This window comes from Condylura cristata, unplaced genomic scaffold (assembly GCF_000260355.1).
Source record: "Condylura cristata isolate star-nosed mole 26May11 unplaced genomic scaffold, ConCri1.0 scaffold00021, whole genome shotgun sequence".
Lineage (NCBI taxonomy): Eukaryota > Metazoa > Chordata > Mammalia > Eulipotyphla > Talpidae > Condylura > Condylura cristata.
In genome coordinates this window covers 14,715,048-14,729,299 of record NW_004567122.1, presented here as the reverse complement: position 1 = coordinate 14,729,299, position 14,252 = coordinate 14,715,048, and the positions used below count along the sequence as shown (strand labels likewise).

Below are 14,252 nucleotides of genomic sequence, written 5' to 3'. Positions count from 1 at the left end.
GTCAAATCATGGGAAGTAACACAGGAGCTACCACTGGGTCTAACAGTTTCACTGCCAACGAAGAAATTCAAAAACAAAATCCAACAATCTATTCTCATTAAAACACAATGGGTAAAAAGAGTAGATGAACGCTTATAGTCTCTTTTAACCAACCAAAATTTATACCAACTTTTATAATGGGTGCTTTAAATTGACACTTCAATTTAAAGCAAGTCATCAGACTTGTCAGAAAATTTTACTCTCCTAGTACATTATATTCCTGAACATCAGCTCATCTTGCAAGGAAACACTGTTAGCTTGCCAGTAAGTTGAAGTTTCTGCTTAGTCCAAATTTTCACATCACTTCTTTATTTAGATAAGTTGGGATTAGCAGAAAGATGTAAACAGCAATAGGGGACAGTTACAAAATTTTAGAGTTTAAATTATGCATTGTTCAAACTATTGATAATTTTCAGAGTTAATGGGGAGAAACTTATAAAAAAGCTAGTAGTAAGTATTTATCTGTAAATTAACCTGCCTCCTCTGGATATGCCTCAAGGCTTTCCCGGTTCACATCAACTGCTGTGTTAAGCTTCTCAAGGCTATTAAAACCCTGAGTGAACTAGCAAGGTCAGCACATTTGGCTTTCTTTAACTACTGATTTTTTTAAATTATTGTTTATTCTTTTTTAAACAAATTTAACAAACAGAAAATAATATTTCTCATAACTCCAAAAGCATCGAATGTGTTTGACAATCTTAATAAGTTTTCCCTCCTCTATCACCTCATATGACAGTTCTACAAATTACTTTTTCAAAGATTCAGTGTTTCCTTTTATGAGTCTACTAAACAGAACTAAAATCGGGAATCAATGCATGTATAATATTCTGAATAAGAAGTGGGATTAAATGATAATAAAAAAAAAACATCTTATAAGCAATGAAATACTAGGTAAGCACACATCACCATGCTAGAGACAAATGAAAAGGTACATTACAGAGCTACAAGGTTTTGACAGTGTTCCTTATTATTTGGAGAATGCTTAGTTTACATGATTCCACTTAAATCAAAAATCCAGTAATTGACTTTAGTCATTTCTCATAATAGGTTTTTTGTTTTTATTATTTCTTTTGTCTACAGGAAGCATGCTATGGCTGAAAGAGCATGAATTTTTTTCTTATTCCTTTAATATTTCTTTAGAAAAAAGGTTTAATTTATAGGAATGATATCTGTGAAATAAAAATACTAGTACTAACTTTAAAAAATTGATTGTCTTATTCTTTGCTAAAATCTTATAAATTATAGTAATGGCTATCATTTATGAAGATATAAATATTTATCAAAAATAGATAACTGCTAGAATATATGTTATAAGACCTGGAGACAATACAAATAATCTGCTTTCATTTTCCCCATTGCAAAGTCTTATTTCTGCTATCCATTTTTTTTTTCTTTCTCAATCACTGCCAATGAATTTTCTGTTTAAAACTATTAAGTACACTTGTAATGATGTAGCAGTTTCAAGATGAAGAAATTCTTCGAGACATGATAAATAGAATATCGCAGAGTGATGTCAGTAGAGCCAAGAATTTGACTGCTGATTTTCTTACTGATTCAAATATTACTTATTTAAATTTTTACTTTTTTAATTTTAATTTCTTCTCTATTTCTGCTTCTAAAACACTATCTCCAGTGTGAATGTTAATTCTCATTCCTTGATCATATGTCATGCTCTTGTCTTCTCTTACAGTCTCCTGTCACTACTTCCTACCTCCTCACAGGCCACACATACACGGCAAGTCCTAGAACTTGGTAAAAGAGTAGACAATAGCACTATCACTTAGTGACATCCTGTCTTTTCCACCAAACTCTTGTATACACTGCTCCTGAATGCATATCCCTTCTCTGAACGTCTACACCCCTTATGCTACAATTCAAAGCCTTGTACTTAATTATTTGTTGCCTCATATCCCAGCATCTATGTCTTATGTTTCCAAGTATCCTTTCAACTCCCTGACAACAGTTAACATTTCTTCTGACTTCAGTCTCCCCTGGCACCGATCTAGTCTCCAAACCACAAAAATCACTGAAATTTATGTAAAACTTAATGGGAATTTTTTCTTTCCTTTTTTTAAAGAAATAGTATGTACCTTTCATCATATTCTCATAAGGTCAGATGACATGAAATGGTCAGGAACCTCTATGGGATCATTTATTATTATTATTTAAATTTTCAAAATTTCTTATCTTAAAAATTGTTCTCGGGTGATTTGGTGATGGGAAGCCCACGGGAATTATAACTGAGATGGAAAAAGGCACAAAATGATGTGACAATAAACTAGTATATTAAAATTAAAATAAAAAATAAATTGTTCTCTGTCACACTGCAAAGTACTCTGCTAAAAATAGTAAGTTTCTGTTGATCTGAAAGAGTGAAAAAAAGGAAATCTCTCCATCTGATCTATGTAGAAATTCAAGCGTTGCAAATTATTCAGCTTTTCTTCTCTACAACAGATACATTCATTATTCCAGTATCCCAAGTATCAACAGAAGAAAAGAACATTGGTGGTTCTTCTGAACTGTGAAACCATGGATTGCTTCCTGTTCTTTAGTGTCCTAATAAAATTAACTTTTCTGTGAATTTTTAATTAAACATAAATATGGGTGCATTGTTAATAAACTGACTAGAAACAGCACAGGATGAGAAAAACACTTGATGGTAAAAACTACCCTGAGATAAAAGAGTACAGTCCTTTCTGGCATCTACTTAGAGATCAGCCTTAATTCTTTCTGGCTCATGAAACTACATTTCTATTTACCACCACACATAAATCTTACAGAAGTTTTATATTAAGCATATCAAAATTTATTAACAAATTTGCTGTTGTTCTGTCACAGCATTGCTTCAGAACTCTACATATCCTGTTCTGTAACCGCATGTTTAGCACTCTGGCCAGCTTAAAGAAGAACCTTTAGGTCTGACAAAAGCAAAGTTGTTTTTCTCATCTATGGCTATCTTTTCTTTCCCATGTGCATCTTTGCATGCTACAGAATTTGTTAGAAGATAGGGCATTTAATCTCCTCCATTGGATAACCAATCACTTATGCCAAATACAAAACAAGTGTGTTTTCTAAGATGCTTTATTTTGCCTATACACTAAAGTTAGAAAAACATGCTCGGGAACAAAGCAATGCAGCTTTTTGCTCCAACAGAAGAAATAACAATTTAAATTTGTCTTTTAGTTCTTTTTATTCTACTCTTTTTATTCTACTCTCTAGAGTAAAATTCTTCAAGTCAGGTTATTACTCCATGGTCAACAAAGTATGCTCCATTTATGAACTGACTAATTAAAAGTCATTTTATGTTTCATTTTACTATCTAGTGAAGAAAAGACTTGGTAAGTAACAAGTTAGAAAGAATGAGTTACAACCACAGAAGCAGTGTCATCATTTTCACTAGGCTGAAGGACACAGTCACTACTTTTGGACTCACAAAACTCAAGGGGGTCAGAGACACAAATCTAAAAATACTATCATCAGAATGCTTTATTACTTTTCAAAAATTTATTCTTACCTGATTAGGTGAGGTGGTGTCTGTAAGTACAGCATCAGGAGGTCTATTAGGTATGGCTACAGCTACCTGGAATTGAAAAAATCACTTGTTAAACATTGTTATCTCTTTACTCAAACTGGTATTTGTTATGTATAAGAGATAGTATTTAAATTTTCCTAACCATTAGCTTTGCCTACATTATGATTTTCCTGAAGACCCTTTTTAAATGGGAAGAATTATATAACCAGGTTCATTCTCCAGGTCACAAAGAGAAAACTCTTAACTCTTCCTCCAGTGCAAAAAATAGGAACTGGAAGGATGAGACAATTCATACCTGATTTAAACACTTTCAATGTACTTTACTAAGGAAAGATGTGGATCTCCTTATTTTTATTTATATCCTATTCAGAGTTCAATGAGCTTCTCAGATGTGTAGCCTGATGTTTTCATTCAAATCAGTGTTTCTTCAATTTATTCCTATTCTTTCTCCTCCTCTGGTACTCCCATTACATCAATGTTCAGACAGCTAATGTTTTCCCAACATCTGGAGACTCGTTATTTTTTTTACTTGCTTTTCTTTCTTTCTATTCTTGAGACAGAAACAGGTAAGAAGTTTTATCTTCAAGCTTTTTGATTCTTCTGTCAAGTAAAATCCACCACTGAAGCTCTTAGTAAGTTCTTCATTTCAGCTGTATTTTCAGTTCCAGAATTTTGATTTCTTTATAATTTCTATTTATTGATTCTCCCTATAAGAGGAGTCACCATCACACTGCGATATCTGGATATTTTAGACAATATATATAGCAACTCTTAAGTAGTAGTTGCCTTTCCCTTCCAAGGCTGCTGTTGATAGTTGCTTGGCTAGACCCATTTAGTGAAGTCTGTATCCCCCGAGCTTGTAGCCTCTCATGCTGTTCCTCAGAGGGGCAGTCACAAGGGATGACCAGTTTGAGCAAAGCTCTTGGTCCTTGTCTCTCCCTAAGCTGTTCTACCACCTGCGTCTTTTGGTATCACACCCACCAGTCAGGCTCCATGAACTCCCAGATGATTGCTCTCATTTCCCACAGCTCCCTAAGGCATGGACTGCTGCAAAGATCAATTAAGGGCAGGCTTCTTTGCAGAGTAGTAGTCTTAGACTCAAGTCTTAAAGGCTTTATGTGAAAGGCTCTTCTTTCATAAGAATAAGAAAGGGCTCTTCTTAGCTAACTTTTCCATGCTCCTATCTAGAAAAATTCTAGCGAGGTAGTTTAGTTTTCTCATGGAGTTACCAGCTGCACTTAATTGTTGATTACTAAATTAATCTTCTTTTTTTTTTTAAAGATTTATTTATTTATTTGTACAGAACTGGGGTACAGGCCAGATATGCGGAGGGTGAGAGGATTCACCAGGTACAGAGTGGGGAGCAGAACAGGCAGATCAACAAGTGCGCTGCTGAGGGGAGCAGTGGGCGGGTCAGGAGAGGTCTGCAACACCATGTGGTCACCTCCGGGGCAGGTGGGGATCGAACTGCTGGGATCGAACTGCGGAAGTGGCTTAAGCTTATTTGTGCTGCGCTTTAACCAGCTGCGCCACCAGGGAGGGCCAAATTAATCTTCTTTTTGAGAGTACTCTTACTGTGAGCTTTCAAGTAAATGCTTCAGAAATCAGTCATTTACTTTGGGAAGAGCTTCAGCATCTTTACTATTACATCCTGCCTTGTCCCCTGGGTAAAACCTGTGTACCACACACTTCACAGAGACAGGGGCAAGGACAGTGGCCCACCTCCCTCTAAGTGTCAGCCTCACTTCACAAAAAGGGGGAAAGGTAGGGGGTCAGCTTCTGATGTTCTTAGCTTAACTCTCCCTGCATGGAACCTCCACCCGTAAGCAAGCTAGGAAAGGGTGATCAGGGCCCCAGTACCCTCACCCTGGCATGGATGGGAAAACATCTCCAACCAACAAATTGGGGTTGGGTAGAAGAAGAGAGCCCCTTCTAGTCACTATGATCTGGAATAGTTTCTGTGACACAGAACAAAGCTGGTGGGAGGAAAAACTAGTGATCTGCCCTTTTGTGGGATGACAGTGTGGCCCTAGTTAGGGAGCTAGGGGCAGAGGGATCCTGAGTCCTTGGTTAAATGTTTGAAGCAGAGTTTCTGTCATGCTGAGCAGGAGAAGAGGACAGAAGGAAGGAATGACAGTTGAGGCTCAAATGTCAAAAATGCTCACTAGTCTCACCAAGACAATTTTCTTGGATAAATACTTGTCTTGTTGTAATTTCAGATTTTAAGTATGTATTTTTAAATGTATTTACCCATTATGCTTGTTTCAATGGGGAGAAGTCCCCAGGACATCATTCTAGAATGTGTCTCTCAATGCAGGTTTATTTATTCCAGCATATTTACAACAGTATAATATTACTACTTCAAATAAATTAGAGATAAAGTTAGGTTAAATTAGTATAAAATTCAAGTTGCAAAATACTTTTTGGAAAAGTAAGCTTTTAGATAGAGTTGAGACGTAAAGAGTAACTAGATTTGTCTTATAAAAATATTTTAATTTATACAGGCTCACTTGTCTGTGTTAGGTTTTTGTAAAGACTTCTGGGTCCTGTGAAGTTTCTATAACAGTGTAAAATATTACTATACCTGTCTCAGGTACACTATACTTACCTTAAACAGACTTCTCTATATATTACATAACAGCATTTCCAATCTAATAAATATATTCTGATTTTAAAAAATGTGATTTACTACAGCTCTTCTCTATGAAACTATACATATTATAGTGGGCTAAGTTCAAAATATAGATAAGAATCCTTAATTTAACTACACAAATATTTTCCTATGAAGTTATAGCCTACCTTGACTTTGTCTGATGTCCGTTTTCCGCCAAAGCCACCAGAGCCAACAAGGAAGAGAGAGAACTGATTATAACATACAAGTTCCTTCCCAGAGTATGCATAAACTGAAAAGTAAAGCAAAGAAAAAAATTGGTTTTTATTAAGAGCCATAACTGGGGGCTCTCCCTCGTGGCACAACAGATTTAAGCACCGCATTATGAAGATCTCCGAAGCCACTGCAACACAAGTTTGATCCCCAGCCAGGGAGCTAACCCACATGGCGTGGCAGACCTCTCCTGACCCACCCGCTGCTCCCCTCAGCAGTGTACTTCGTCCATCTGCCTGTTCTGCTCTCCACTCTGTCTGGTGAATCCTCTCACTCACCACACCTCTGGCCTATATCCCAGTTCTGTAAGCATAAATAAATAAATTTAAAAAAAAAAAAAGAGAGAGACATAACTGGTTAACCAATATATGCTTGGCCATTCCTTTAAAAATTTCAAAAACAAAATCCAATTACTATAAGGTTTTATAAAGATGCCCAATGGAAAGTTTAATACTATCTGATATTGGAATACAGATTTTATTATTCACATTCTAAATAAATGCATGGTTATACTGTATTTTCTTTTTTTTTACTGTAAATTTGGACTACAAAGCTTTTATCTTATTAATTCATTCCCTCACAACAGAATAAGAGCTTCACATATCCTTTCTGGACAATTAAATAGTGGTTCCTCTCACTTCTTTTGAAACCTCCTAATCACCTTTTACATTTCAGCTCTCTGCATCTCAGAAATGTTCCCAATACATTTAAAATGTTCTCAATATACTAAGGGAGAAAATAGGAGATACAGCATAAGCTACCATCTATGTACTTAGGGCAATCTCACTTACAGTACAGTAACTGCACTCAAACTTTGGGACATTCTGCCAAAGCACTCAAAAAGAATCTGGAATGTAAAAAAGGAAATAATTGGGAATGAGGTATATACTTTATATGAGCTAAATCATGGCTGTTTGCTCAACATTATGTACCCAACAAATAGAATAATGTCTGGTATGGAAAAGCCACCTAACAAACATTTATTTAATTGATGAATGAATCAATGAGTAGCAAGTTAGCAAAGAAACAAGGAATGAATGAAAGACAGCTATGTTTATCAACTAATTAATTTCCCATTAAGAATCTGAGTATTAGCTGTAGCTCCAGTTCAGGAAAGCAAAAAAATATGTTTGAATTGCATACTAAAGAAAAAAAACAAAATACAGAGAGGCAAGACGATTTGTATGACAATAAAATTTTTACCTTTATTACATAGACAATGTGGCATCTAATTTCAACTATCCCTGCACTTTCAAATATACTATAATGTTTCATCAAGCCACAGTGAAATAAGTAAAGTACTCAAGAGAAACGAGTAAAAAATAAAGTTGAGGCCACTGCAGAGCCTTGTTTAGTGGTAAGCTGTATAGAATGATGAGAAAACTGGAGGGATGGCAGTTAAATGTGAGCATGTATGTGGAATGACAAGAAAATACAAAAATCTAAAAGAGGTAGGGAAAATAAGGAAAGAAGAAGGAAAAAAGGAGAAAAAATAGACATGATGAAACACTACACACTAACAAAAACAATACAGTAAAAAAAAAATATTTAGGAACATCAAAACTGTTCCCAGTATATTTAAAATATTCTTAATATATTAAGGGAAAAAAAGGAGCTACAGCATAAGCTGCCGTCTATGTATTTAGAACAAGAACAATAAAGTTTATGTTCCAATATCAGATAATATTAAATTTCCACTGTTCTTTATTTCCAAAATGTTGACGATACCTACTTTTTTTGTTCTTGAACTACAAAATAAGTAAAGTTTAAGCAACGTAATCTTTAGCTATTGATGTTCTATCACTAGAATTTCAAAATTTACTAAATGTAATCTTCTTTCCACTGCAAATAAGATGTGGTAATGTGTCCAAACCATATTAGAAATTCAATTGTCTTGAACAGGCACAGCCAGAAATCTAACTGCCATTTATAGGAATGGCTCTGCACTAAAATAAGTTCCAAGTACCAAAGAACTAACCCCAAAAAGAATACTGCAGTCTAGTTCTTCAGCTGAGGGCTAAATGTTCCTTCCTGTGCAACACAGTTCTGCCCAGTGCTGTCCACACCAGACACAGGTCCTACTCTGTGCTTGGTTATGTCTCAAACAGCCTCACAAGACTCATGCTCCCCACCCCGACCCCAATCTTCTCCTTTCCCTCTACTCTATAAGATCTATACGTTTTTAGAATGTTTGTTTTGCTTTCCCACAAGTTGGAAGATAAATACAATCAACTAATCAATTTTTATGGTGAAGTATTATTACAGAGCCTATCAATCTAACAATGTAAAGACAGAAGAAAATGTGTTACCATCCATGAGAATTACTGAACCAGATCCTTTATCTAGGATATCAGCAACAACTGCTTCACATCTTAATTTTCCTAAAATGAAAAGTAAAATAAATAAATAAATAAAAGATTGCCATAAATTATTAAGACTAAGACATGAGAGAATTTTACATAATTTCCATTGTAATTTCAGGGAAAACTAAAAAAAATTGTGATTTAAAAAGTTTTCCTGAACTCACTAGAAAAAAAATAATTCAACATAAAGCAGTCAAAAACACAACTTATCCTAATTCTAATAATTCTTTTTTTAAAAAAAAAATAATATTTAGGGCCCTCCCTGGTGGCGCAGTGGGTTAAAGCACTGCACTGAGAAGTTAAAGCCACTTCCGCATGAGTTCGATCCCCGCCTGCCCCCGGAGGTGACCACATGGCGTGGCAGACCTCTCCTGGCCTGCCCGCTGCTCCCCTCAGCAGTGTACTTCGTCGATCTGCCTGTTCTGTTCCCCACTCTGTCTCTGGTGAAGCCTCTCACCGCCCCTGAGCCTCTGGCCTGTACCCCAGTTCTGTATGTACAAATAAATAAATCTTTAAAAAAATAATAATATTTAATCATTTAACCAACATTTAGTAAGCATACAATCATACCACCTACCTAATTCCTTCTGAAATCTCTCCCAGCTTCAATAACAAATTGTTTCTTTCTAATTACTCTGCCCTTTCATGGGCTCTTCTTAGCACCATTTCACTGGTGCTATCTTAAGGTATCATTATCACCTGCGGCTGAATTCATTGGCTTTTTATCCTATCTGCTTCTCTCTTTAATTCCCTATGTATATAAATGATACTATCTAACCAGCTGTCCAAGTCTGAAAGTTGATTATCACCCTAACTCATAAGAGAAGAATACTGATGTGCCAACACTTTCAAATGTGTAGACTGGGAAGGACCTACACAACACTTAAAGCTTTTAAATTCAGTGTGAAGTGTACATTTTTCATAATACTTAGTTGTCCAAAAACATATTTCTAAATGCTAATATTTGAAGGTCACCTAATCCCTGGGAGAGAATCAAGGTTGGTAACATTAACAATCTCACTTTCCAAAAGCATTGCATTGTTTTACCCCAAAATAGACATTATCATCAGAACGAAATGGGTCTAAAAAGAAAGACATCCAGTGTAAACATAATGTAAAGATGAAAGTTGTGAACCAACAATATCGAGACACCAGCATATTCTGAACTAGAATAAGTTCTAGTTCATGCTGGGAAATAAACGTTGCTGGTAGGTTTTCTTTACATTCCACGTCTGCTTTTATTTTGCCAGGAAGAGGGGTAGGTCAGCCCATGATGACACCACTAAGGCAGACACGCCAACCTCCTTAGGCCTGCAGTCTAAAGTCTCCTCAACTGGTTTATTTATGGAAAGGTCATAAACAGTAGGCCTACCTTGATTTTTTGCAGTGTAAAAAGGTGTCAAATAATTAGTATCTCAAATCTTTAATACCCATGTTTATTAGAGAATATACTTTACAACTACTTAAAGAAACTGCACAGGAGCATGGAAAAATGATTCATAAAGATATAACATGAGGCAAAGGAGGTCTAAGAAGTTTAAAAAAGCATCTTCCATACTTCCTTATTCCTATCAATTTTTAGTGAAAATTATTCTTTAGTAATGACCTAATCTTTCTCTTCATCTCTAAAATCCCTAAAGACAGAAACCGATCTTCCACATTTCTACTTGCTTTCTTTTTTAATTTTGATTTTTTTTTTAATTTAGTCAACTGTCATTTTTGTACAATATTTGATTTCTCCCCTCAGGCATAGTCCCCCTAGTTTTCTCATTACCCATCATCACCTGTGACCCTCACTGCAGTCCTTTGCGTTCTTCCCTCCCCTGTTCTGACTCTTCTTCTTCACCCTCCCCTGCTGTAGGCCTCAGATTTATGGTCAGTTTGCAAATTTTCTCTTTTTCCTGACCCTCTGTTTGGTTTCCCTGTATTTCACATATAGGTGAAACCATTCAGTATTTTTCTTTTTCCTTTTGATTTATATCGTTTTAGCACCTACTTCCTTTATCAACACTTATCCCCAAATGAACATGTTATGTTAGGCTCGCAGTCAAAACACACCAGGAGCTTCCTGAGCTCCTCAATCATTGCCAACACAGCCACCCTATACCATGCACACACGCACACCAGAATCTCAGAGATAGGATACAAAATCCACATTTCACTTAAGATAAGTGATATACCATAATAATAGCAATGTCAACATATAGTCAGGTTAGAAAATAAGAAAATAATCTAAAACTGAGTACTGTGGCTCGTCATGGCAGGTATCATAGACACTGGACAGAAGCAGTCACCACTCACCGCCTTGAACAGAAAGTGCTGAGTGAAAATTTACACTGTAACACTACACTGAAATAAAATTATTCAGCCTTAACAATAAGAATCACATTCATTTTTTAGTAGAACAAAATGGTTTAGGAAAAAATTAAAGTAGAACCCTAGTCAACCTCTATATTATATAAGAAATGAAAAATAAACCCTTTTGTTCTACTTTACCACCTATAGAGTCCATTTATAATTAGACAACATTCTGATATCAGAGTGGAAACAAATACATCAAATTACAGTGAAAGGAGAAAAATACAAGCTTTACTGAACAAGTGAGAATGTACTGAGGAAACACAAGTGACCATCAGGGCAGACTCGGTTTTATTTTCTCTAAAAGAAAATGGAGGGCAGTTAATGATGTGAAATTCTGTAGCTTTTATTATCGTCTGATTTGTGAAAACAACATAATTAGAACTGAAAAAAGAACGAAGAGCTATATGCACAGGAATCATAACTGATTACATATAATGACTAAGTTTATAACATGCATTCTCTTCTGTTTTAATAACACATATGTTAATAGGGATAAATTGGTCATACCGTCAAGTAATATATTAAATAAGACCATTACCAAATTGATGCTAGTTACTATCAGTTGGAACTAGTTAGCATCAATCTACTCTAGTGGCTGACATGCAAATAAATACGATGTGATTGGTTTATTTATATTACTCTAAGCCAGTTCACCACATGTTGACAGAGTTTGGATAGTCAGAAAATGAAACTATAGCAGCATTATAGAATGGGTAAAACGAGAACTCACCATCTCTGGGAAGCGGCTTATATAACTCCAAGTATTGTTCCCCATGAAGAACCTACGTTAAGGCAAACAGTATTGTATTAGCAGATTTCTTCTGCCACAAGTTCTGCCAGTGGGTATTTTATTCACAAGTTACATTTCCACATGTTCACATCATTTCTCTCTCCAAATTATCTATCTCGGTTTGACTTCTATGTCATAATCATATGGTTCAGAGAAAATCAGACCCCCCATCTAAACACTGTCAGATCTTTCAGAGCAGAGAAGATATATTTGTGTTCTTTCTTGACATTCATAAATCCTTGTTGACTGATAACTAATGGAGTATCTACCAATGGAGGCATTAAAATATGCTGTGTTTCGGCCCTCCCTGGAGGTGCAGTGGTTTAAAGCACAGCAATGCAAGCTAGCCACAGCCACTTCAGTGAGAGTTTGATTTCCCACCCTGGAGGTGACCCACATGGCACAGCAGACCTCTCTGGACTCTCCCATGGCTCCCCTCAGCAGTGTACTTCATTGATCGACTGTTCTGCTCCCCACTCTGTCTCTGGTGAATCCTCTCACCAATCCTGCACCTCTGGCCTGTACCCCAGTTCTATATGCATAAATAAATACATCTTTAAAAAAATACATGCCTGTGTTTCTATCTCTCATCACTGTACGTGGAATATACTAGGTATCCAATAAATATCTATAGAATAAATATGCAAAAACTGGCCAGGAATTTCAGGTCTCACATACAAAACACAAGCAACTAAAACACACATACAAACCTGACAAGCATTTCAAAAGTAAGCATGCTATCGATGTCAACATTTTCTTCAAATAATATGCTGCAAATTACCTACAAAAGGTAGCTATTAAGAACACTGTATAACTTCAATTGAGACAAGAATATACAAATGTGTGCAGGAAAACAACAAAGGAGGAAAACCAAAATCCAACCCATATCCAAGTGAACACACTCTACCGCAGAGGGACACTTACTTACAAGTCTCCCTCAGATCCCAGAAGGAAAATAGGAAGGGTGAGTGGGATGTACAGTGATGGAAGAACAAAAGAGCACCTGACTCTGAAAATTCCTGGACACTCAAGATTAGAATGAGGATTTAAATTTGAAGACTGCTATCAGTCCCACCACAGAGTTTGCACACCACCTATGATCTCCAACTCCTTTCAACTCGAAGGGATAGTTCTGAAACATTTGCTTTCATTTTGACACTCACATTCCCCAAACAGAACTGCGTACAGCAAATACTACAGTAGAGACACAAGAACAATTTCATCAAATCTTCTAATAAAATAAATTCTCAGAGTCACATCAGCAGTGAGTTTATCCATCCTCTAATAAACCAGTTCTGTGACATCCAAAGTCACAAAATTAGTTCATAGTTCTCGGATTCAACAAGTATCACTGGGCTCACAACCTCTTCCATGCTTGGCTCTCCCAACACCAATTCAGACAGTAGCAAGATTGAGCGTGTGAGTAAAAAAAGGCTCAAAGAGAGCAAATGAGCCCCATTCAGACCAGCATAAGCTGGAATCTTCTGTGACCACCGCCCTCTTCCCTACCACTGGCACGATCCCTGCCCAGCTCTGTAGCTATATTGTCCCCTTGCTATTCCAAAAACAAGCCAAGGAGGCACCTGACTTGGGGTCTTTACACTTGGCTCAAATACATTCTCCTAGGTAATTACCTGGCTTATTGCTTTCCTAGTATTATGAGGTAAAGATTATCATACACATTTTATAAACAAGAAAATTGAAGAAAGGTATTTACCCTTGGTTCAACAAGAAGCAAGTGGCAGAGAATTAATGACATCATGCCAAGGTTGTGGACCTGTACATAAGTACTGTTTTCTCCTTTCTGCTTCCCTTTTTGAGTAACTCATTTCTCTTTTAAGAAGAAAAAAAAATCAAAAGACAAGCTAAACTTTTATTCCCAAACCAACCAATCTAAACTATTGTCCACATACATACTCTCATACACATATATCATGTAACATTTATTAATTATGTTGAAAGAAAAGGAAGGAAAGCAAAATAAAATCTCTTATTATGCATACCTTTGCAAAATTGATCGAAAGCCCAGGAATCTCTGCCATTCCTCCACCCATTATCGATTTTTGAGCTATGATAACTCCAAAAGTAGGCAAACAAGCAAAGTCAGGACTTCCTTCATAAATAAACTTCAAATCTTTTGGCTCCTTCACCGACGCTCCCACTCCAAGGGCATACATAATAGCTTCCAGGTCCGTGTAAGTAGAGGAAAATGGAGGAAGTTTATGGCCAATAGCGCTAGTCTATGGAACAATTGTGAAAAATTATTTTTTCATTGACATTTTT

General features: G+C 36.2%; 1 protein-coding gene across 1 annotated transcript in view; it reads right to left on the bottom strand.

Annotated features, from left to right (window-relative positions):
- HSD17B4 (hydroxysteroid (17-beta) dehydrogenase 4) overlaps positions 1–14,252 on the bottom strand; it is a 63,097-nt gene that overhangs the window by 16,198 nt on the left and 32,647 nt on the right. Inside the window, 5 exon segments of the mRNA XM_012727990.1 lie at positions 3,554–3,619; positions 6,371–6,474; positions 8,765–8,836; positions 11,910–11,961; positions 13,973–14,209. Of these exon segments, the coding sequence (XP_012583444.1) occupies positions 3,554–3,619; positions 6,371–6,474; positions 8,765–8,836; positions 11,910–11,961; positions 13,973–14,209 (531 nt within the window).